The 22,934-nt window shown below is 42.7% G+C and overlaps 1 protein-coding gene across 1 annotated transcript; it reads left to right on the top strand.

Moving 5' to 3' along the window:
* The first annotated feature begins 15,580 nt into the window (after positions 1 to 15,580).
* On the top strand, positions 15,581 to 22,404 carry AZGP1 (alpha-2-glycoprotein 1, zinc-binding). Its single transcript, XM_077758676.1, has 4 exons — positions 15,581 to 15,692; positions 17,263 to 17,523; positions 20,226 to 20,501; positions 21,116 to 22,404. Exons 1-4 carry the CDS (start codon positions 15,617 to 15,619, stop codon positions 21,385 to 21,387), a joined length of 885 nt encoding a protein of 294 aa, XP_077614802.1. The 5' UTR covers positions 15,581 to 15,616; the 3' UTR covers positions 21,388 to 22,404.
* Positions 22,405 to 22,934: the final 530 nt, after the last annotated feature.

Genomic DNA, 22,934 nt, shown 5'->3' with positions numbered 1-22,934 from the left:
CTTGACTTTTGCCCAAATTTTTATTGCGTTGTTCTTCTTTTCTTAAGAATTTGTAGGAGGCTTTTGTATGTGTTTTTTGGTCAGTTATATATTTTGCAAATATCTTCTCCCGGTTAGTGATTTCATTTTTCACTCTTGTCATGGAGGCTTTTGATAACAAATGTTCTTCACACAGTCCTATCTTCCAATTATTTTCTTCGATAGTGGGTAATTTTTGTCTGAAGATTCTCTTCCCTATCCAGATATAATACTTTTGATTTGGAGAATTTTTATCCAGCTTAAAATATTTTTTTAATTTTCCATCATTACTTCTCAGTTGCATGGATGGAATGTTTAGAAGTATGATTTTAAATTCCCAAATGTATGGGAATTTTCTGCTTATCTTCTTTATATTAATGCATTCTGGTCTGAAGGAACATAATTTCTATAGTATCAGCCCTTTAATTTTCTTGAGACTTACTCTGTGACTTAACATGTATTCAGTTTTCTTAAATATTCCATATATATGCTTTAAAAATATTGTTTTCCTCTTATTACTGAGTACAGTGTCCCCTATAAGATCACTAAATTAGTGTTGTATTTTGCTCTGTGTCTATACTATCCAATATGGCAAACATAAGCCACATGTGGCTTTTGAGCATCTGAAATATAGCTGGGACAACTGACGAAATGGATTTTTTAAAAAGTTTTATTTATTTAAGTGATCTCTGCACCCAACGTGGGTCTTGAACTCACAACCCCAAGATCAAGAGACAGATGCTCTACTGACTGAGGGTCCCTGAAGAAATGGATTTTCATTGTATTTTTAAAAATATTTTTAAAAATTGTTTATTTATTTGGAAAGAGAGAGAGAGCAAGGGAGGGGCAGAGAAAGGGAGAGAGAGAGAATCCCAAGCAGGGAATATGCCATCAGCACAGAGCTGAATGCAGGGTTTGAACCCGGGAGATCATGACCTGAGCCAAAATCAAGAATCAGATGCTGAACCGACTGAGCCACCCAAGCACCCCTAGAAATGGATTTTTAAATTCATATAAGTATAATTAATTTATTTAAATTTAAAAACTGAAATCCCACAAAATATTTTTCTGTTAAATACAACTATGTTGTTTTAGTAGGACAAGATTGCCTTAACCTTCCATTGTATAAGATATTATTGTTACATTATTGTGCAAATACCAGGCATATGCATTGTTTCTGGTAATTCACATAAACATATCACTGATATGCCAATAGATTGATTCAGTTCAATGATTTAATTTAATTTTCTACTTAACCAACATAACATTACAATGTCTTTATTAAATATNTAATACCTATGTAAATTATAGTGTTAATTAAATTGAAGTACTTTTTATTTTAATTATAATATAATTAAATTATTTTACTAATTAAAAGAAACTAAATAGAGGAGCACCTGGCTGGCTCAGTCAGTACAGCATGCATGCAACTCTTGATCTCGAGGTTGTGAGCTCAAGCCCCACACTGGTTGCAGAGATTACTTAAAAACAAAATCAATCACAGGGCACCTGGGTGGCTCAGTCGGTTGAGCGTCTGACTCTTGATTTTGGCTCAGGCCATGATCTCACAGGTTCTTGGGTTCAAACCCCACATCAGACTCTGTGTTGGCAGCATGGAGCCTGCTCGAGATTTTCTGTTTCCCTCTCTCTCTGCCCCTCCCCCACTCACTCCCTATCTCTCTCTCAAAAATAGACATATAAAAAATAAAAATAAATCAAATCAATCAATGTAAATAGGAATAATTTTTTTTAATGTTTATTTATTTTCGAGAGAGAGAGATACAACATGAATGGGGGAGGGGCGGAGAGAAAGGGAGACACAGAATCCGACGCAGGCACCAGGCTCCAAGCTATCAGCACAGAGCCCGGTGTGGGAAAAATAGGAATAAATTTTTAATTTTCAAATGAAGGCACACTACTGATACAGAATCAAGTGGAGATAAAGAACTTAGCATTGCACTTAATTATAGAGAACAGTCTGATGATGTCTGACTCTTGATTTTGGCTTGACAAAATCTCACAAACTGTGATATCAAGCTCTCCACTGGGCTTTGCATTAACAGTGTGGAGCCTGCTTGGGATATTCTCTCCCTCTCTCTCTCTCTGCCCCTACCCTGCACACACACCCGTGCTTGCACACTCTCTCTCTTTCTCTCTCTCTCAAAATAAATCAGATGAATCATGTGATAAAAAGAGACACTGCCCAATTAATATTTTGGGTACATTTTGTCTCAGTATATTTCCAAATTCGTGAAAAAATGTTGTCAAATCATGGCCTAAAAAACCCCCAAACTTTCAGCATAGATATTTTGTAGTCTTTAACAACTATCAAAGAAGAATTTCAGCTAGAAATTTTAAAAAATATTTACTATCGCGATGGACAGTTCTCTAGATGTTTCCCTTGTGTTTTGTTTCACCATGTGATACATATTGAGAATATTTGTGTTCAGTTTTCTGAAGCAGACTCTAAGAAAACCATCATGAATACAGTTGATAAATTCATGGAGTATAATGTGCAAATACTATAAGTAATCACTGGTTTGTGGAACAGCTATACTAAAGAGAGGAAAAGAATTTAATGATTTGTGCTCTTTGCTAATGCTTATTGGTTGAGCCATGGAAGAGTTTTGCAAAGATTTACTATATTGATAATGCTAATGTAAGGTTTTCTTGAAACAAAAGAAAGCTTGCCAAAATATCCAGTAATCAAAGGCCAAAATAATGGCAATGTGATTCATGTTTCCCCACTGGTATCATACCACAGATGAACAAACTAATTTTGAAGCTCCAAATAAAAGAAAAACATATTTGTGAAATAGCCAGAGAGATATGAGAGTTTATGTCAAAATTTAAGCTTTTTGAAATACAAATCAATAATAATGATTTTATACATCATATATGTAGTATATATAATATATAATTTTAATTCCAATAATTAATAATATATAATTATTATTCCACCAATAATAACAGTGTTAATATTAGTTTCAATTGCACAATAGAGTGATTTGACAAGTCTATACGTTACTCAGTGTTCATTGTGATAAGTAGTTTACACAGTTTCCTAACATTGAATCAGTATGGACACTAATCAGATTAAACAGCTATTTACCATATAACAGAAGCTATGTTATGGGACTCCTACTTGGTTAATACTTTAGTGGTGCACCATCATCTGCCATTATCCATTTTGTCATCCATTATCTAGGGCCCAGAGTAGTGAATTCAATGGGAATTTGGTGGAGGCCACCTTCATGCATTCCTTAATTCCTAAATGCCACTGATTTCTGCCATTTCTCCTAGGATGCAATATTGTTTTCCTTTTCTTTTTAAATGGTTATCTATTTTTGTGAGAGAGAAAAAGAGAGCACAAGCAGGGAAGGGTCATAGAGAGAGGGAGACAGATATCCCAAGCAGGGTCCACACTGTCTGAACAGAGCCTGATGTGGAGCTCAAATTCACAAACTGTCAGATAAAATTACCTGAGCCTAAATCAAGAGTCAGACGCTTAACCTACTGAGCCACCCAGGCACCCCAATATTGTTTTCTACTTAGTATCTTGGCCTGGTGTGTGTTTGTGGGGAGGAGGGTCCATTTGGCCTGTGCTACACACATTTGACCCTTGAACAACACAGTGATTAGAGACACTAACCCCTGTGCAGTCGAAAATCCATGTATAACTTTTGACTCTCCAAAAGCTTAACTACTACTAGAACTGCAAGAGGTCATTTTTTTATTGCAATATACAATGTCCTGGAGAGATGAACTGCCCACTGGGAGATGATTAGCATCCCACGTTTTAAGCAGGCCCTCACACTTGAGCTCACTGCAGTAGCAACAGGAAGTGGCTATTAAATCACTACAGAACAATATGTACTACGGTTAATTTTATGCAGTTAGGATTTAATACTGCACCTTACATTTATTTACATTTCTCTCAATGGCAAATAATGCCATTTACAGTCTGCAAGTGTGTGCATACGTTTTGACAAATTTTAACTTTTTAAAATAAAATTTGTGGGGGCACCTTGCTGGTTCAATCAGTAAAGCACGTGACTCTTGATCTTGGGGTTGTGAGTTCGAGCCCCATGTTGGGTATAGAGATTACTTAAAAATAAAATATTTAAAAATAATAAAATAGGGGCACCTGGCTGGCTCAGTCTGTAGAGCATGGGACTCAATCTCAGGGTCATGAGTTCAAGCCCCACATTGGGCATGGAGATTTCTTTTAAAATATTAAAATAAAATTTTTTAAAAAATAATAATGAAATAAAAGATAAAATAAATTTGTGTATTTTATGAGTAAATGATAAAGTAGATTCATATCTATTCATATCTAATAAACTTTTTAAAGTTTATTTTATGCATTCATGACATAATCTTCTTATTTAATTTTTTCAATATTTCTAGGCTACATGGTTTATCTGTGACTTTTTTCAAAGTGTTACAAATCTCCAAACATTTTTCCAATATATTTATTGAAAAAAAAGCCACATATGAGGGGATTTACACAATTTAAACCCAAATAACGTGGGTTTCAAGGGTTTCCTTCCATTTTATAGTTGAATAATATTCCGTTGTGGGGTGTGTGTGTGGGTGTGGGTGTGTGTGTGTGTCTGTGTGTGTCTGTGTCTGTGTGTCTGTGTGTCTGTGTCTGTGTCTGTGTCTGTCTGTCTGTTTCTCTGTATCACTTCTTTATTAATTCATTAATATGGACAGTTGAGTTGTTTCCACACCGTGGCTCTTGTAAATAATGCTGCAGTGAACATGGGAGTGCAGTTATCACTCTGAGATCCTGATTTCATTTTCTTTGGATATATACCCAGATGTGGAATTGCAAGATAATAGTGTCCTTCTATTTTTAATTTTTTTTTGAGAAACTGCCATACTTTTTTCCATAGTGGCTGTACCAGTTTAAATTCCCACCAGTAGTGCACCAGTGTTCTCTTTTCTCCACATCCAAACTAACATTTATTATCTCATCTTTTTCATAATAGCCATTCTGACAGGTGTGAAATGATATCTCACTGTGGTTTTTATTTGCATTTCCCTGATGAATAGTAATGTTGAACACCTCTTTTAAAAATGTTTACTTATTTATTTTTGAGAGAGAGAGAGAAAGAGATCATGAGCAGGAAAGGGGCAGAGAAAAAGGGAGAGAGAATCCCAAGCAGGCTCCACACTACCAGCCCAGAGCCCATCGCGGGGCTTGAACTCACAAACTGTGAAATCATCACCTGAGCTGAAATCAAGAGTCAGACGTCGAACCAACCGAGCCACTCAGGCTCCCAGAGCACCTTTTGATATATTTTCTGGCAATTTGTATATCTTCTCTGAGAAGAAAAAAGTCTATTCAAGTCCTCTGAGTATTTGTTTTTTTAGTAATCTCTGCACCCAACATGGGGCTTGAACTCACAAACTAGAGATCAAGAGTTGCATGCTTTTCCAACTGAGTCAGGCAGGCACCCCCTCCCCTCACATTATTAAATTGGATTGTTTGGGGGGTGTTTTTGCTCTAAGTTATATGAGTTCCTTGTATACTTTGGATATTAACCCATTATCAGAATAGGGTTTGCAAATATTTCTTCCCATTCCATAAGCTACCTTTTCATTTTGTTGATTGTTTCTTTCGCTGTGCAGAAACTTTTAAATTTGATGTAGTCTCACTCATTTATTTTATTTTTGTTCCTTGTGCTTTTGGTGTCACATCCAAAAAGTCATTGCCAAGATAAACATCAAGAAGATGATGTTCTATGTTCTCTCCTGGGAGTTCTATAGTTTCAGGTCTTATGTTTAAGTCCTTAATTCATTTTCAATTAATTTTTGTAAGTGATGTATTAAGGTAAGGGTCCAGTCTCATTCTTTTGCAAGTGAATATTCAGTTTTTCCAACCCCATTTATTAAAGAGACTGTCCTTTCCTCATTGAGTATGCTTGACTAGCTTGTCAAATATTAGTTGGCCATAGATGCATGGGTTTATGTCTGGGCTCTTGATTCTGTTCCATTGGTCAGTGTGTTTGTTTTTAATGTCAGTACTATACTCTTGATTACTATATCCTTGTAATATAGCTTGAAATCAGGAAATGGGAAACCTCAAATATTGTTCTTTCATAAGATTGCTTTGGCTATCTGGGGTCAATTGTGGCTCCATACAGATTATAGCTTTGTTTTTTTTCTATTTCTATGAAAAATGCCATTAGAATTTTGATAGGGATTGTATTGACTGTATAAACAGATTTGAGTAGTATGGACATTTTAAATGATATTAACTCTTCCAATCCACGAACATGGGGTATATTTCCAATTATTTGTGTCTTCAGTCTCATTTATCAAAGTCTTATAGTTTTTGATATATAGCTCTTTCACTTCTTTGGTTAAAGTTATTCATAAGTACCTTATTGTTTTTTGTGTTATTGTAAATGGAATTGTTTCTTTCTTTCTCATCTTGCTCATTGTTACTATATGGAAACACACTGATTTTTGTATGTTGATTTCGTATCCTGCAACTTTACTGAATTCATTGATTAATTTTAACAGTTTTTTGTTGGAGTCTTTAGGATTTTCTATATATAAGATTATGTCAGCAGCAAACAGAAACAGTTTTACTTCTGCCTTTCCAGTTTGGATGCCTTTTATTTCTTTTTCTTGCCTAGTGGCTCTGACTAGGATTTCCACTACTGTGTTGAATAGGAGTAGTGAGATGACATCTTTTTTTTTGTTCCCAGTATTAGGGGAAAAGCACTCAACCCTATCACTGTTGAGTATGATGTTAGCTATGGGTTTATCATATATGGCCTTTATTATGTTGAGATGTGTTCTTTCTCTACCCAATTTGTTGAGAGTTGTTATCATGAAGAGACATTGAATTTTGCCAAATGTTTTTTTTCTGTATCTGTTGAGATGATAGTATGATTTTTGTCTTTCATTCTATTAGTGTGGTTGTATCACATTTATTGATTTGCATATGGTACACCAACCTTGCATCCCAGGGATAAATCCCACTTGGTCTTGGTGTGTAATCCTTTTAATTTGCTGTTGAATTCAGTTTGCTAGTATTTTGTTGAGAATTTTTGCATCTGTCTTCATCAGGGATATTGGTCTCTAGTTTTTTCTTGTAATATCTTTACCTGGTTTTGGTATCCAGGTAATGCTGACCTTGTAAAATGAGTTTGAAAGTATTTCCTCCTTTTCTATTTTCTGGAAGAGTTTGAGAAGGACTGACATTAATTTTTTAAATTTTTGGTAGAATTCACCATGAGGCCATCTGGTCCTGGACTTTTTTTTTTTTTTAATGTTTATTTATTTATTTTGAGAGAGAGACAGAGAGTATGAGCAGAGGAGGGACAGAGAGACACACACAGAATCCAAAGCAGGCTCCAGGCTCTAAGCTGTCAGCACAGGGTTTAGTGCAGGGCTCGAACTCACAAACCATGAGATCATGACCTGAGCTGAAGTCAGACACTCATCTGAATAAACCACCCAGGTGCCCAATCCTTGGCTTTTTATTGTTGGAGGTGGGGTTTCTGATCACTGATTTAATCTCCTTACTTATCATTAGTCTGTTCAGATTTTCTATTCATGATTCATACTTGGTAGGTTTTCTGTTTCTACAAATTTATCCATTTCTTCTAGGCTGTCCAATTTGTTGATATATAATTGTTTATTCTAGTCATATATACTCCTTTTATTTTAGTGGTATTAGTTGTAGTATCCCCACTTTCATTTGTAATTTTATTTGAGTTCTCTCTCTTTCTTAGTAAGCCTAGCTAAAGGTTTGTTAATTTTATCTTCTTTTTTTTTTTTAAGGCTCTTAATTTCATTGATCCTTTCTATTGTGTTTCTGTTCTTTGTTTTATTTATTTCTACTCTGGAAGAGGCAGGATGGGAACTAAGGGTGGCTTTAGGATCAGACTCGTAGCCCTCTGCCAAACTACTTCTCAAGGAGGAGCCACTGAGTCAGGTCCTTTTGCACATCTTTGCATATGACTTGCAATCATCTCCTTGGAAACCAAGAGCTGTGACCCCACATTCAGCGTTATGCAGATGGTCTGCCAGAGTGACCAAAGTCCTTGTCTAAATGTCTGAAGTGGGAGTGGAAAGTGGGGAGGTGCACAGAGCCCAGGGAATAGGGACACTTTTCAAAGTTGCATGAATTTCTCCAGATTCTTCAATGGCTCCATTTATAAGTGTCCCCAGTGCTCGGGTCAGTGTGGGTATCAAGGGAGGAGGCTAAGTTTGGTGCCGGGGGTAGGGGAAGGGGTTTTTTGCCTAGTTATTTCTAAACTTCTGACAAGACCCTAAAGCACCAAGACAAACTTCTCTTTCACAATAAGTTTCTGAGGATTGGTGCCAGGAAAGAAGCCCCTGAGGGTCAAGAGAGCTCTCCTCCCACTTCTTTATTCCACCAAACAATGTGTTCTTTGTCTCTCCTCTTCCCACCAACTGAGACCAGCCTCCTCCCATAGCCATATGTTGATGACATGTGCCAAGACCTGGAGCAGCAGGGTGCAGAGATCCAAGGGTAGGGAGTAGAAAGAATTGTAGAGGCCTAGCATCTCTGTACCCACTGCTATGGAGGAGAAACCTTTCTTCTCTTCCTCCCTCCTTCGTTTCCACAGTTGGATGTATCTGTCTGGTTTTGAGGAGAGTGAGAGGTCACCAGGAACAAAGGTTGAGGAGGGGTCAGCAGAAAGAAAGTATCAGAACAAGAAGGAAAACATCTGCCCCAGAAAATTGAATATGGCAGCACTGCACCTAAGAGACCTGGAAAGAAGAGAACTAAGCTAGTCCTGGACCCATCATCACAATGAAAATCTGCAGGAAACAAAAATATAAACTAATAATTTCTTAAGATTGTGCAGGTTTAAAATCTGTAACATTTACAAATAGTCAACAAATATATTTCTCACCATTATGGCAAGAACTCAACTTAGCAACAAGGAAAACTGAAAGAATTGTTGATATAGAGGCAGCATCCTGGTATTCCATCTGTTCCCATCTGGCTCATTTCTAGAATTTCTAGAAAATTCTCCTCCCTGAACTTTGTAGTACATAAAGGCAAGCTCTTGCCCATGCAAGAATGCAATGCTGAGAGACAGACAGAAAGGAAAGCCTGGAGACCAGAGGCTATGGTCAACTGTTGATCCCAATGACCAAGTTTTTTCCTTCTTGACCTTCTGCTACCTCACAGTGGGACTCACAGTTGACCCATAACTCAAAATCCTCTCCACCTTAGTAGCTCCTTCGTCTGTGACTTTCCAGGCCTAGTGATGTCTTCCCAGGTTTTAGGTCACTGCCTGCACCAACAATCAGGCCTTCTTTCTCCGTGATTATAAAAGCAGAAAGCCCCTGGGACTCTAGTACCAAGTGGTAGGGATGGAGAACAAGAGGAAGGCCAAGTTCAGAAGACCAGAAAGGACATCTTTGAAAGACATCACAGACTATTCCAAGGCCAGAAGATTGAATGCTATGCTGTTTTCACAAACTCAGGAGGAAATCCCTAGTGATATAGGAGTGCTGATGCATAGGGAGACATGTACCCCAATGTTCATAGCAGCACTCTCAACAGTAGCCAAATCATGGAAAGAGACTAAGTGTCCATCAACTGACGAATGGATCAAGAAGATGCAGTTTATCTATACAATGGAATACTCCATGGCGATGAGAAAGAATGAAGTCTGGCCATGTGTAGCAATATGGATGGACCTTGAGGGTGTTATGCTGAGTGAAATAAGTCAGGCAGAGAAGGACAGCTACCGTATGTTTACACGTATAGGAGGATTAGGAGGAACTTAACGGAGGACCATGGGGGAGAAGAAGGGGAAAAATAGTTGGGGAGAGGGAGGGATGCAAACCATGAGAGACTCTTGAATGCCGAGAACAAACTGAGGGCTGATGGGGGTTGGGGGGAAGGGAAGGGAGGTAATGGGCATGGAGGAGGGCACTTGTGGGGATGAACACTGGGTGTTATATGGAAACCAACTTGACAATAAACTATTAAAAAAAAAAAAAGAGGAAGTCCCCAGTAGGCATGAAGAGGGAAGTTAGCAGGAAGGAAATATCAGAGCCCCAAATATCAACAAAAGACATAGTAGAAATACACAGACACAACTCACCTACTTTTCTCCTTCCCCACTTCCTCTCCATCCTCACCCCCAAGACTTAGCTCTCACATAAGAAGTGGTGTCAGAGCCAACTCTTATCCAGGCACATCTGACTACACCCCTACCCATTTGAAGCTGATTCCACTTTAGAAAGCATCAGACTCACCCCTGCCCAGGGTTGTTGGGTAGAAATGAGCCATCTTTGGGGTCATTCTCACCAAGGTTCACATGGTGGCTCTGCTAGTCATTAGATATTTCATAGTGGCTTTATCAAGTGACTTAATCATCTGGGCTGCTTTGTATCAACAACCCCTCTCATGGTTATTGTTAGAATTCCATTTTTAAAGACTAGCCTATGTAAGCTACATGAGGACAAGGGATAGTGTCTTTTGATCTGCCCTGTTCCTCCATTGCCAAGGATGTTGCTCAGCATTTAGAAGTTTCTCATTAAATATGGTCCATAGTTAATAGTCCATTTGGGGTTTTTACTGTTTCCATTTCATTGACTGTTTTCCTTTCCATTGACTGTTACAACCACATGGAACACTAAAGATCCTCCAGGCCATTTTACATAAGAGGAAACAGACCCAGAAAAATAATTTCTATGGGTCATACAGACTGCAAGATGCAGAGCAAGAGGCCAGTTCCTCAGACTCGGTAAATTATTGGTACCAAGCACAGAATTAGAGACAAAGAGTGGGAGTAGAGACCAAATGCCCAAAAATCTGCAGAGAATCTGGACTCTCCAGGAGGATGAATCAGGAAAAGAGCTTGAATCATAAGCAGGAGTGATTTGGGAGCAGAGGACTAGGAAGGACATTACCTGGAACAGAAAAGTTGTGGTCAGAAGCCATGAATAATGGATGATAAAGACAGAAGAGGGAGACACAAGGTAATTATAATAGATGGCATTTACTGAGCAAGTGCTATGTACCAAGTACCTTCAATCTTATTTGATTCTCACCAAAAAAAACCACATCAGAGATAAAGCTGTTGCTATTAATATCCATCTTAGTGATGAGGAAATTGAAGCATAGAGGAATTAAGCAATTTTCTCAAGGTCGCAAATGTAGCAGGTGATGGTGGTACTGGGGATCAAACCCACACATGCTGTCTGTAAAACCTGGATCACTAACTAAAACTCTCACCGTATTAGGGGTTACTGTTGTTGTTGTTTTTTTTAATGTTTATTTATTTTTGAGACAGAGAGAGACAGAGCATGAGCAGGAGACGGGCAGAGAGAGAGGGAGACACAGAATCTGAAGCAGTCTCCAGGCTCTGGGCTGTCAGCACAGAGCCAACGCAGGGCTTGAACTCACAAACCGCAAGATCATGACCTGAGCTGAAGTCAGGAGCTTGACCCACTGAGCCATCCAGGCACCCCTAGGGGTTACTGTTTTGAATAATCAGAGGGAGGGAGGGGGAAGACCCAGGTAGGGATTATATTGATCCCAGAGACTGACTGCTCAGAGGATAAAACAAAGGAGCATTTTGAAAATGGGTGGGGGAGACAGGGACATCAGGAATTTGAGATGAGGATAGTAAAAGAATAAAGGAGCAGACGTAATCACTGCACAACCATAAAACTGAACAGTTGAACTCTTAAGTTGAATGGAAAGAAAAATTGCAAATAATCTAAAGACTAAAAATAATTTTCATTTGGTTCTGGAATACCTACAAATGTTGTTGTGTCTGATGCCCTCAATAGTCACAAGATTTCCAAAGAAATAAATTCTGTTAACGGACTCGGGAGCATCCTCAGATCTGATTTTTGTCTCTCAGCCCACTGATAAGCTCCCTCTTGTGGCAAATGGGAGATTACCTTTAAGACTCAAGAAACACCAACCCAAGTGGAAATGTCTGGCTTGGACCTTACTGATGTGAGTATATTAGGTTTACAGGTCCACTGCAGTTCCAGGAGGCCGGGAGTGAGGGCTGGACCATCCTGTTTGCCCTGCAGTGGTAGACTTTCCCAAAATTGCACCAGCATATTTACACAAAAGGAGCCTTCCCTGCTCAACCCCCCTCTGCCAAGACTAGAGCACACAGGTGGGTTGATCACCTTAGCACACAAAATCCACTCTGCCAGTGGGGATCCAAATCCAGACAGGAGAGGTGTGGGACTATCCCCTGACGCAGGTGCTTGTCAGAGTCTGGAATTTAGCCCTACTAGCAAGCCCATAAATTAACCTGTTTCATGGATGCTGGCAGGAGACAGGAGGACCTTGGGACATAGACAAAGGACTGTTGGTCATGGCACATCAAGCAATATGAATGTCATGTTGGCCAGGGTTACCTTGGGCCCCTGAATCCCAGACAGTATCTCTGAAAGACCCAAATGGATACGATATAAGGAGTAAGCTTGTGTAGGTACAGTCAAGGAACACTGAACTTAGGAAATGCATGCTTTTCTTATGAGCTGTGATGAGCCTGATCTTTTTTCAAAGGGCATCTCTTAAGTTGTTCACTGCAAACACTACCCTGAGAATCGGCCAGGTAATGATCACATAGGGCTTGGCATTCTTGACATGCCCAGTAAGAACATGCAAGAAGCTCAAGCTCAAGGCCCATGGCAGATTGCCCTCCCCAGCAGATACCCCTGACCCCGCCCCACCCCACCCCCACCACCGCAGTGCTGGGTTGACCAGTTGTTCCCATGAGCTCTGCAATTCACAAGATGATTGCTCCTACTGGTAAGGCAGGATTGCATCCCAAAGATACTGACACACTGATCTTTGGTGACTCTGTGTGTGTGTGTTGCAATGAGATTAATATGATTGGTGAGGAGTTTACAGTTGAATAAGAACATAGAAAGGTAATGACTTAACGCCTCCATTGAAAACAAAGGTTTGTGTGGAAGAGTAAAATAATTATAGTTGATTGCATAGCAGAGACTATTACATAGTCAAAATAATGAAAACAATGAATATAGATCTAACCTAAGTTCCCATATATAATATTTATATTAGGGAGATAGATGATAGGAAGTGGGTATGTGTGGTGGAGGCTGGCAAAGGAAAGAAAGTAAATCATCTCTTCCAGGATATCTAGGATATGTATGTATGTATGTAAATATATATATTTATTTACATATATATTTACATATATGTATAAAATGCCTAACACTGAAATATCAAGAAAGCATTTTATTCAGAGTTATGAAGGTAAACATCTCCAAAATAACTAGCTAAAAAGATATGAAAATCATTGAATGAAAAATAAAGGAAAAATATTTTGGAAATCATTTTGCATTGCATAAACCAGGCATTGAAAAAATACTTATTGTCTTAAGTAAAGAACTTTCACTGGGAAATGGTTGACAGAAAACAGAGGAACTGCAGAAAGACCATGTAATTGGAAGTAACAATGTGGAAATTTCAATTCTAAGTAATCTCTGTACCTAACGTGGGGCTCAAACTTAACAACCCCAAGCTCAAGAGTTGAGCACTCCACAGGCTGAGCCAGCCAGGCAACCCAAGAAATTTATTTTATTTTTTAAAATGTTTTATTTACTTTTNAATAAAATAAAATAAAATAAAATAAAATAAAATAAAATAAAATAAAAATATATGGCCAGACTAACTGGCTGTGCATGAGGCCTTAACTTCAGGGTCTCATACCTTCCAGGGAATGTCAGTTGAAAGCTCTAGAGTAAAAAAAAGAAAAAAAGATATCAAATTCAACAAAGGAATCCCAGCTTGAGCTCCCTCAGACCCTGTAGCCCTGGACAGCAGTCAAAAATGGGAATCAGAGAACATCCCAGTGAAGTGGCCAAGGTCTACCTGGAGGCAGAGTATCCCGTCTGCTCAGAGGGATCACCTACTACCTGGACTAAGCAAACATGCTTCTTATGTCCTACTCACCAGCAATGAGCATGAGAAGGACCAAGGAACCTTGAGAAGAGAGGACATAGCAAGTGGAAGACCCCGCAGAATAGAAAAAGGGCTTAATACTATGGAATGATGTTCCTCAGAATCCTGCTTTAGCCACTACAAGTATTCTCAAAAGCTCGGAGTTCAGGACAAGAATGGGGACAGGGAAAGACATTCCCAGCCAGTCCACTCATGAGACTAAAGGAAGGTGCCTAAGTTCAGATTCTGTCCTTGTTCTGAGCTCCCTAAGGAGAAACTGGCCTAGATGAGCCAGCTCCTTTAGATCTCGTGCTCAGTAGTACTTTCTCTTACAACAAATTGGGTAGGCAATATGCAAAAATACTGTCTTTGATATTTAGTCTTGGAAGAAAACTCAAATAACTCAGAAGGAAATAACTTAGCCAGTGATATTTCAAACCACATGACACTGGACAAATAAAGAAAACCACGTGACAGGAGAAGTTTAGATCAATAAGGAAACCCAAAGTCCACAGGAACAGGCCAGAACTAAGGCAGACTGGAATGTGAGACCCCGCCCCATCCAGGACAGGAGAGATGGCTTGAGGGTGGGCCAGGGAAGGGAACCTCAGAAGACCCCAGGCCTGGCTAGCTGTGGGGGAGAGGGAGAGGGATACAGAGTCATTCAGGCACCCAGAGAAATTTCCTGGTGGAGGGATTCAGATTTCAGAGGAGGTATGAAGGCCAAGACAGCTAGCCAAGAAGAGGTAAGGCCAGTCAGGCATGAGATGGCTGAGCAGAGGGCCACAGGGGCCTGACAAAGGACGTGACTGAGAGTGGGGCTGGGCCGTGGGCATCCCCAGGCCCACCAGGGAAGATAAGGGACCCAGAGGACCAAATGTGTGTCCTTCCATGAGCACCTCCCACCGGCCCAACAGAGAACCAGCAACAGATCCTCTTGCAGGCAGAACCAAGTTCAAGTGCGTTTTGAAGACCCCCACCCCCACCCCAGGAGGGCCTCACTGCCACAAACTGTCTCCTTCCTGGCAGTTCCTCAGTCCCTTAGTACTCCTTGTCTCTCTGGCAGATTCCTCTGGGGATAGAGAGATAGGGAGGGAGTCAGGGATGTGAATGTCCTCCAGAGAGAACTCTGGTGTGCTGGATATGTAAGAGAGAAAGAGAATCATACCTTAGCTGGGGTCTGCCCGGGGCCCAGGCTCTGGCCAGGTACAGAGCTTTTCCAGAGGTAGTCTGACAACACCCAAATCCCCTCTCCCACCACAGTGAGCCTAGGGTGGGTCATGAGAGACTACAAAGGGGACACACATCCCAGGCATTTGCCGCCTGATACCCCCATCCACTGGCATTCTTTCACCTTGGGGATACACAGAGTTTTTGGCCTGCAGATCAGCTGTCTCAGCTCTCAGTTTGCACACCATCTCTGAACTCAACTGAGTGCAGACTCTGCCCAGGGTGGCTTGTGCATCCTTCTCTCTCACTGTTAGGGGAGGAGCCTGTCCTGCACTCTCATTGGCCTGCAGAGTCACCTTTCCTGGGCTGGGCTTTGAGCCCAGCCATTCCCATAAATATACCTGGCTTTATCTCCAAGTAGTCTGCTCTGAGCTCCAAGACCCAGGGCAGTCCAGAACTTTCCAGTCAGGCACAATGAGCACAATGGTGTCTGCCCTGCTGTCCCTGTTGCTCCTTCTGGGTTCTGCAGTCCCTCAGGAGACCCACACTGGTGAGTAAGGAACCAAGGGTGGCTCTGGAGAAAAATGGAGGGGAAGTAATAAACAGGACAGATGGGCTGGAGAAGGACCTCTCTTACAGCTGGGATTCCCAAGTAGACTGTGCGAATAGGAGTCCAAGGCTATCAGCTAACTCAGCTCAGAATATTCTAGACACACTGAGGGAGCCTCTGGACCAATGCTAAATGAGGCCATAAAGAATTCAGAATCTATAACTCCTTGGTTTACAAATGAACAAAACTAAGACCAGAGAGTTGAAGTGACCTGGCCAAGGTCATAGAGCCAGGACAGGGCAGGAGCCACACAGGTAGAACTTCTTATTCCTTTCTTTCTTCCAACAGCTGGAGGAATCTGACTCTCAGGGAAAGAGAGAGCAACCCCAAGGGGCAGATATGAAGGCAGGTTAACTGGAAGGTTCTAGAAGGAATCTGTCCCCTCCCCCAACAGTGCCACCGTTAGCCCTGAAGGCAAGTGACTGGGAAAGAAGCCAGCTGGAGCCTTGAAAGAACCAAAGTGAACTCTAGAATAGGAAAATGAGGCTGTTTCTCAGCCAAAAATCTCAAGGCAAAGAAATGTAAGCCAAAGTGTGCATGTTTAAAGTTCGTTACATTTACAAACTATGAGAATATAGGTTTTATTTGAAAATGTTAATCACACCCTACACCAAAATCTGTATTAGCCAGGGTTCTCCAGAGAAACAGAACTACTGGTAAATTCCTCCTACATACTCTAACTATATGTATTAGACTAGGTTAGACTAGGTTATGCTCTAGTAACAAAGTTGTTAGTGGCTTAACCCAACACATGTTTATTTCTTGCTCATGTAAAGTGAATAGAGATAAGGCAACTTTCCGGTCTTCCCTGGGGTGACTCAGGAATCCAGGCTATCTGCATTTTTTTTTTAATTTTTTAAATTTTTTAGTGTTTTTTATTTATTTCTGAGAGAGAGAGAGCGTGTGTGTGAGCAGGGGAGGGTCAGAGAGAGAGGTAGACACAGAATCCAAAACAGGCTCCAGGCTCTGAGCTAGCTGTCAGCACAGAGCCCGATGCGGGGCTTGAACCCACGAACCGTGAGATCATGACCTGAGCTGAAGTTGGACGCTTAACTGACTGAGCCACCCAGGTGCCCCCAGGCCGTCTGCATCTTAAGACTCCTGTTTTATCCTGAGGCCTCCACAGTTGTCACCTAAATAAGAGAAAGACAGAAAGAACAAACCGGTTCATAGGGCCTCAGACCAGAAGAAAGACATCACTACTACTCACATCCCCTTTTGACAGAACTCAATCTCATGATCCCAATATACCTACAAAGAGGCTGAGAACTATTATCTTGCTTCATATCAAGACAAGACAATGTAGTGAAACTACAGAATGGCCTCTGAAATACCATCCCTAGAATTGAGAGGGCCCTTTCACTCGAGAGAGTCTCCAGTGGGATAGTGGGGTCAGGCTGCAGGTTGAGGAGGCCAAGGCCCAGTGACCACGTCCCCCTTCCTGATCCTCTGCTGCCCCATGCTGGGCCTGCATGGACCCCACACTTCAAAGTCTTCTCGTCTTTTTCAGGGTCTTACTATCTGAGCTTCCTCTACACCGGGGTATCCAGGCCCACCGACAGCTTCCCCAGCTTCCAGGCCACTGCGTACCTCAATGACCAGATCTTCTTTCACTATGACAGTGAAAGCAGGAAGGCCGTACCCCTAGACCCATGGAGCCAGATGCAAGGAATAGAGGACTGGGAGAAGGAGAGTGAACTTCAGCAGGCCAGGGAGAGCATCTTCATGGAGACCCTGCAGGACATCATGGACTATTACAAGGACAAAGAAGGTCAGTGGACCAAGGACTGCTGGTGTGAAGGGTCTTAGCCCTGCAGGTGTGAGTGGAAAGGGGTCAGCAGGATGGAACTAATGCCCATCCCAAGGGAGGAACAGAAAGCAGAGTAGAAATATGTAGATGTTCTGCATCCCCCTACCCCCACCCCACAACACATCTGCTTTCCACCTGCCCCATCATGTCCACATCCTCACTCCCAGGCCTCAGCTCCCACAGAAAGTAATGTCAGAGTCAGCTCTCACCCAGGCATGTGTGACCTCTCAGCTCCACACTCCAATCCATCTGGGGCTGCTGGCTGGCACTTTAGAAGGCATCAGACTCCCCTGCCCAGGGATGTCGGGAGGAGAATGAGCTCACCCTGGGGTCGGTCAGACCTGGGTTCATGTGGCAGCCCAGCCAGTCACTAGCCATTTAACAGTGACCATGTTCTTAATCACCTGGTCTGAATCTCCAAGAGATTCCCTCAAACTCACCTATGTAAATTCCACAAAAGCTAGAACATCGTCTGTCTTGGTCACCCCTCTAGTCCCATCCCCCAGGATAGCCAGTAACACCTGCTCAAATGAAATGTATTGCATGATTGAGAGAAAGTGCCTAACACTAACCTTGGCCCATACCAGGAGCTAGTGAGGATTGAATTCAAAGCCACACGCTGTTAGAGGTACAGGGAATCTTGAAGGCCCTCCTCTCCATGAGAGCTCATCTGGACTTGTAGTATGAGGATATGAGGATCCTGGGCAGAGCAGGGCACCAGGACTGGCTCTTGTGTCCAGCCCAGCATGTGGTCCCGGGGGACCCTCCGAGTCAGCCAGTCACAGGCTGGCAAACTGTTCATGCTGAGTCATTGTAGGGTGGGTGTCGAAAGATGGGTTTCTGAGTACAAAAAATGCCTAAGAAGCTACACGGAACCTGAAAGTTTCCTAAAGGAGGCCAGCATTTTGTAGAAATCTGAAGGATAAAGAATGGGAGGCCCGGGTAGGGAAAACAGCCTGGTCAGTATGTCAGAAGTAGGACAGGGTGATTGATGCACAGGTGTCTGGGAAGGACACCAACAGACATTTGACTGGCTGGAATAAAAATGTTGACATGAGTAATTATGAGGAAAGTGGGTAAAGAGATGAACACAGGGTAGCAGAAAAATAATGGGAGCGAACATTAATTGAGCACTTGCTATGCACTAGGCACAGGTCTTATCACTTGTAATGCTCACGCTAACCCTCTAAAGTAGTACTGTCACCATCGCTGTCTCCAAGATGAGAAAACAGAGACACAGAGAGGTTAAAGGCCCAAGCTGGTGCACAAGCCAGGTGGGGGTGGAGAGAGAGCTGCCCCTTAAGGCTAGGGAGCTTGAGATGAGAAACTGTGCCCTTGGCACTAATAACGACTTTATCATAAACACCTCCCTTTATCACCAAAATGAAGAGGTTGTGTCGCCTTCCCTACGGAGGCCTATTTCCAAGACTTGTGGCTCCCTGGGAAGAGAAGGGGCCTCCGAGGTTTATGATGTAAACATCAAATCCTGGAGAAGAGGGAAGCAGTGATCATATCACGTTTAATCCAGTGGTGACATCAGTTCTGCTTAGAACTGAGAGAGGGAAAAGGGGGGGGATTTTGCAATCTGCATAAAACTCCAAATATGAAATTCTATTTCATTTGGAGACAGCACTTCAGTGTGGTTGTATCAAGTTCTTAAGAGCTCCCAATGGGGCACCTGGGTGGCTCAGTCAGTTAAGCATCCGACTTCGGCTCAGGTCATGGTCTCACGGTTCATGAATTAGAACTGTGAGTTGGGCTCTGTGCTGACAGCATGGAGACTGGAGCCTGCTTCGAATTCTGTGTCTTGCTTTCTCTGCCCCTCCCCACTCCAACTCTGTCTCTCAAAAACAGGTAAAACATAGGGGCTCCTGGATGACTCAGTTGGTTAAGTATCTGAGTTCAATTTAGGCCATGATCTCATGGTTCATGAATTCAAGCCCCACATCAGGCTTTGTGCTGACAGCTCAGAGCCTGGAGCCTGCTTCAGATTCTCTGTCTCCCTCTCTCTCTGCCCTTCTCCCACTCTCTTTCTCTTTCTCTCAAAAATAAATATTTTTAAAAACTAAATAAATAGGGGTGCCTGGGTGGCTCAGTCGGTTAAGCATCCGATTTCAGCTCAGGTCATGATCTCACAGTACATGGGTTTGAGCCCCGCGTCAGGCTCTGTGCTGACAGCTCAGAGCCTGAAGCCTGCTTCAGATTCTGTGTCTCCCTCTCTCTTGACCCTCCCGTGCTCACACTGTCTCTCTCTCTCTCTCAGAAATAAGTAAAACATGTTTAAAAATTAAATAAATAAAACATTAAAATTTTTTAATAAAAAAATTATAAAAAGAGCTCCCAGTGCGTTCACAGTTCACTAAATGAGATGATGCACAGGGACTAGACACTCTGTGCCTAGCCTGTAGCTCCCTGACACTCCCTGGCTGGGAAGAATGTTTCTCTGCTCAGACAGACCTAAAACACCAAACCAAAGCAACTTTCCATCTCTCTGTCTACTGTATGTCCGGCTTATAACCCATTTGTCAAGATAATGGGACTGTGTGCTTAGATTCCCAAAACCATTCTTCCTGCTGTTTTTGTCAACTGTGTAGGAATAGAAGTTATTAAAACGGAGTTGACGCCAAGCTGACTGACTTCCTGGGGGCCTGGGGAGGGTGCAGGGTCTCACACCTTTCAGGGAAGGTTTGGCTGTGAGCTCCTGAATAACAAAAGCAGTGAAGCATTCTGGAAGTATGCCTACGATGGACAGAACTTCATCGAGTTCAACAAAGAAATCCCAGCCTGGGTCCCCCAGGACCCAGCAGCTCTGATCACCAAGCAGAAGTGGGAGGCAGAAGATGTCTACGTGCAGCGGGCCAAGGCCTATCTGGAAGAGGAGTGCCCAGCAATGCTACGGAGGTACCTGCAATACGGCAAGACCTTCCTGGACCGACAAGGTACTCCCACTTCCTATGCCCTGCTCCCCCTGAGCTGAGCTAAGAAGGACCAAGGTGATCTCAGGCTGAGAGCCCAGGGAATATCTCAGGCAAATCCTGTGGTGGTGTCTCTAGGCTGATGCCTCCTGGATAGAGGCAGGTGTTTAAAATGCCTGCCTGCAATGTGACTGGTCAGCACAAGCTAAGACTTTGGTTGGGGAGGCGATGAGAACGAGGGTCCTATGGGACAGAGCAAGGAACGGTCTGATGGACAGAGCCATGGGCAGAACTAAGGCCTAGAGCTGAGCCTGTGGAAGGAGAGAGCCCCAAAGCCCACTCAGAAGTTTGGGAAAAAATACAAAAATGTATGGAGACATTCACTTTCTTGCCATCAGATGTCAGTGCGTGGTGGGGGGACAGGGGAGCAAGAGGGTGGCCACTGTCATTCCATGATCCAACACGGAGGCTCATGGGAACCCTTTGCCTTCCCTGATCTTCATAAAGCTTCCCTGGGGAGGCAGACACAAAACTTGGAGTTCTGCTCATCATCAACACTCAGAGAGTGGGAAGGAAGGGACATGAACAGGGAGCCATCTAGGGGAGACCTGCCATCTCCACACTCTGTCCCTCCACAGATCCCCCATCTATGTCCATCACCAACCACAGGACCCCAGGAGAAGATACAATCAAGTGCTGGGCCATTGACTTCTACCCACGAGACATCCATCTGGACTGGAATCAGGGGGGCAATACAGTAGGAACTGAGGTGAGGGGAGATGTTCTCCCCAGTGGAAATGGCACTTACCTATCCTGGGTGTCATTGGCACTTTCCCCTTGGAGAAATAAGAGCACACTCTTCTGTCACATAATGCACAGCAGCCTGGACCAGCCCCTCATTGGGCTGTAGGACAAGAGGCAGGGAACCAGGGCTGACAGCCACAAGGGGACTCAGGCGTAGCAGCCACCCTTCCCTCGGGACACCAGAAGATGAGCTCCAGAAAATTACCATGAGAATCACCAGTGGGTCCCAGGGAACAGCACGAGGAGTCAGGGGACGGAAGACTTGAGTGCCAGCCACCAAGCTGACTCACTGCTAAATTGTCTTGCAAAACCCCATTATCTAATCTATAGAATCAAATCAATAGGAATCACCTTGCCTAAAACACAATGTAGAAAGAGATTTATCAATTGCAATGGTGTAAAAATAATGAGTACATGCTCCTAAGCCTTCGATTCATCTGAAATTCTTGGCATCAACTCAAAGCAGCATTTCTGGGCTTCATGACCTGGGGTGTCCACTGTAGCATGGCATGGACCACCTGGTGGATGTCCCATCTGTTGTGAGGTCCAAGAACCTCTTTAATACAAACCCAAGCCTCCTCTGTGCCTCAGTTTCCCCAGACCTCACCCTCCCTGTGAAACAGTGCCCTCCATTCCAGTGCTTGACCATTCCCACACCATTTCACCTTGGAGCTACACAGCATAGCCCATTTAAGAGGCTTCCTCTCTCCAGGACACACTCCCAGGAATCTGAGGTTCTTGGACTCCCTCCAAATTCGCTTGTGTGTGTGTGTGTGTGTGTGTGTGTGTGTGTGTGTAAACCAAGTTACCCACCACCATCCACAGGTTTAAACCCCAAAAGACAAAGGAGAGCTCTCACGCTTGGACTTTTCAATAAGCTCATCTGTATGATGAGAACTTCCTTCCCTTCCTAGCCTCAGCCCTCACACTGAATTTCTCCAAGTGAGATGAACTGAGCTCTCATAACACAAATCATCCCCACCATTCAGAATTCTAAGCTGACTCTTTTATCTTTCTTTCTTTTTTTATTTTATTTTTTTTGTGGTCAATGTACTATATCTTTTTTTGTTTTGTTTTGTTTTGTTTTTTTAAATAGTTTATTGTAAAGTTGGTTTACATATAACACCCAGTGTTCTTTAATTTTTCTTGAAACTCTAAATTTTAAGGTTATACTTTTTATTTTTGATACTTGACCCAGTATGGAAANACTCAGGCACCCAGAGAAATTTCCTGGTGGAGGGATTCAGATTTCAGAGGAGGTATGAAGGCCAAGACAGCTGGCCAAGAAGAGGTAAAAAGATTATTCCTGACCAGTCAGGCATGAGATGGCTGAGCAGAGGGCCACAGGGGCCTGACAAAGGACGTGACTGAGAGTGGGGCTGGGCCGTGGGCATCCCCAGGCCCACCAGGGAAGATAAGGGACCCAGAGGACCAAATGTGTGTCCTTCCATGAGCACCTCCCACCGGCCCAACAGAGAACCAGCAACAGATCCTCTTGCAGGCAGAACCACGTTCAAGTGCGTTTTGAAGACCCCCCCCCCCACCCCAGGAGGGCCTCACTGCCACAAACTGTCTCCTTCCTGGCAGTTCCTCAGTCCCTTAGTACTCCTTGTCTCTCTGGCAGATTCCTCTGGGGATAGTTCACCAGCTAGA

The sequence above is a fragment of the Crocuta crocuta genome, unplaced genomic scaffold (assembly GCF_008692635.1).
Source record: "Crocuta crocuta isolate KB4526 unplaced genomic scaffold, BGI_CrCroc_1.0 scaffold273, whole genome shotgun sequence".
Classification (NCBI taxonomy): Eukaryota; Metazoa; Chordata; class Mammalia; order Carnivora; family Hyaenidae; genus Crocuta; species Crocuta crocuta.
The sequence above is the reverse complement of the archived record's forward strand: the minus strand, read 5'-3'. Positions and strand labels throughout refer to the sequence as shown.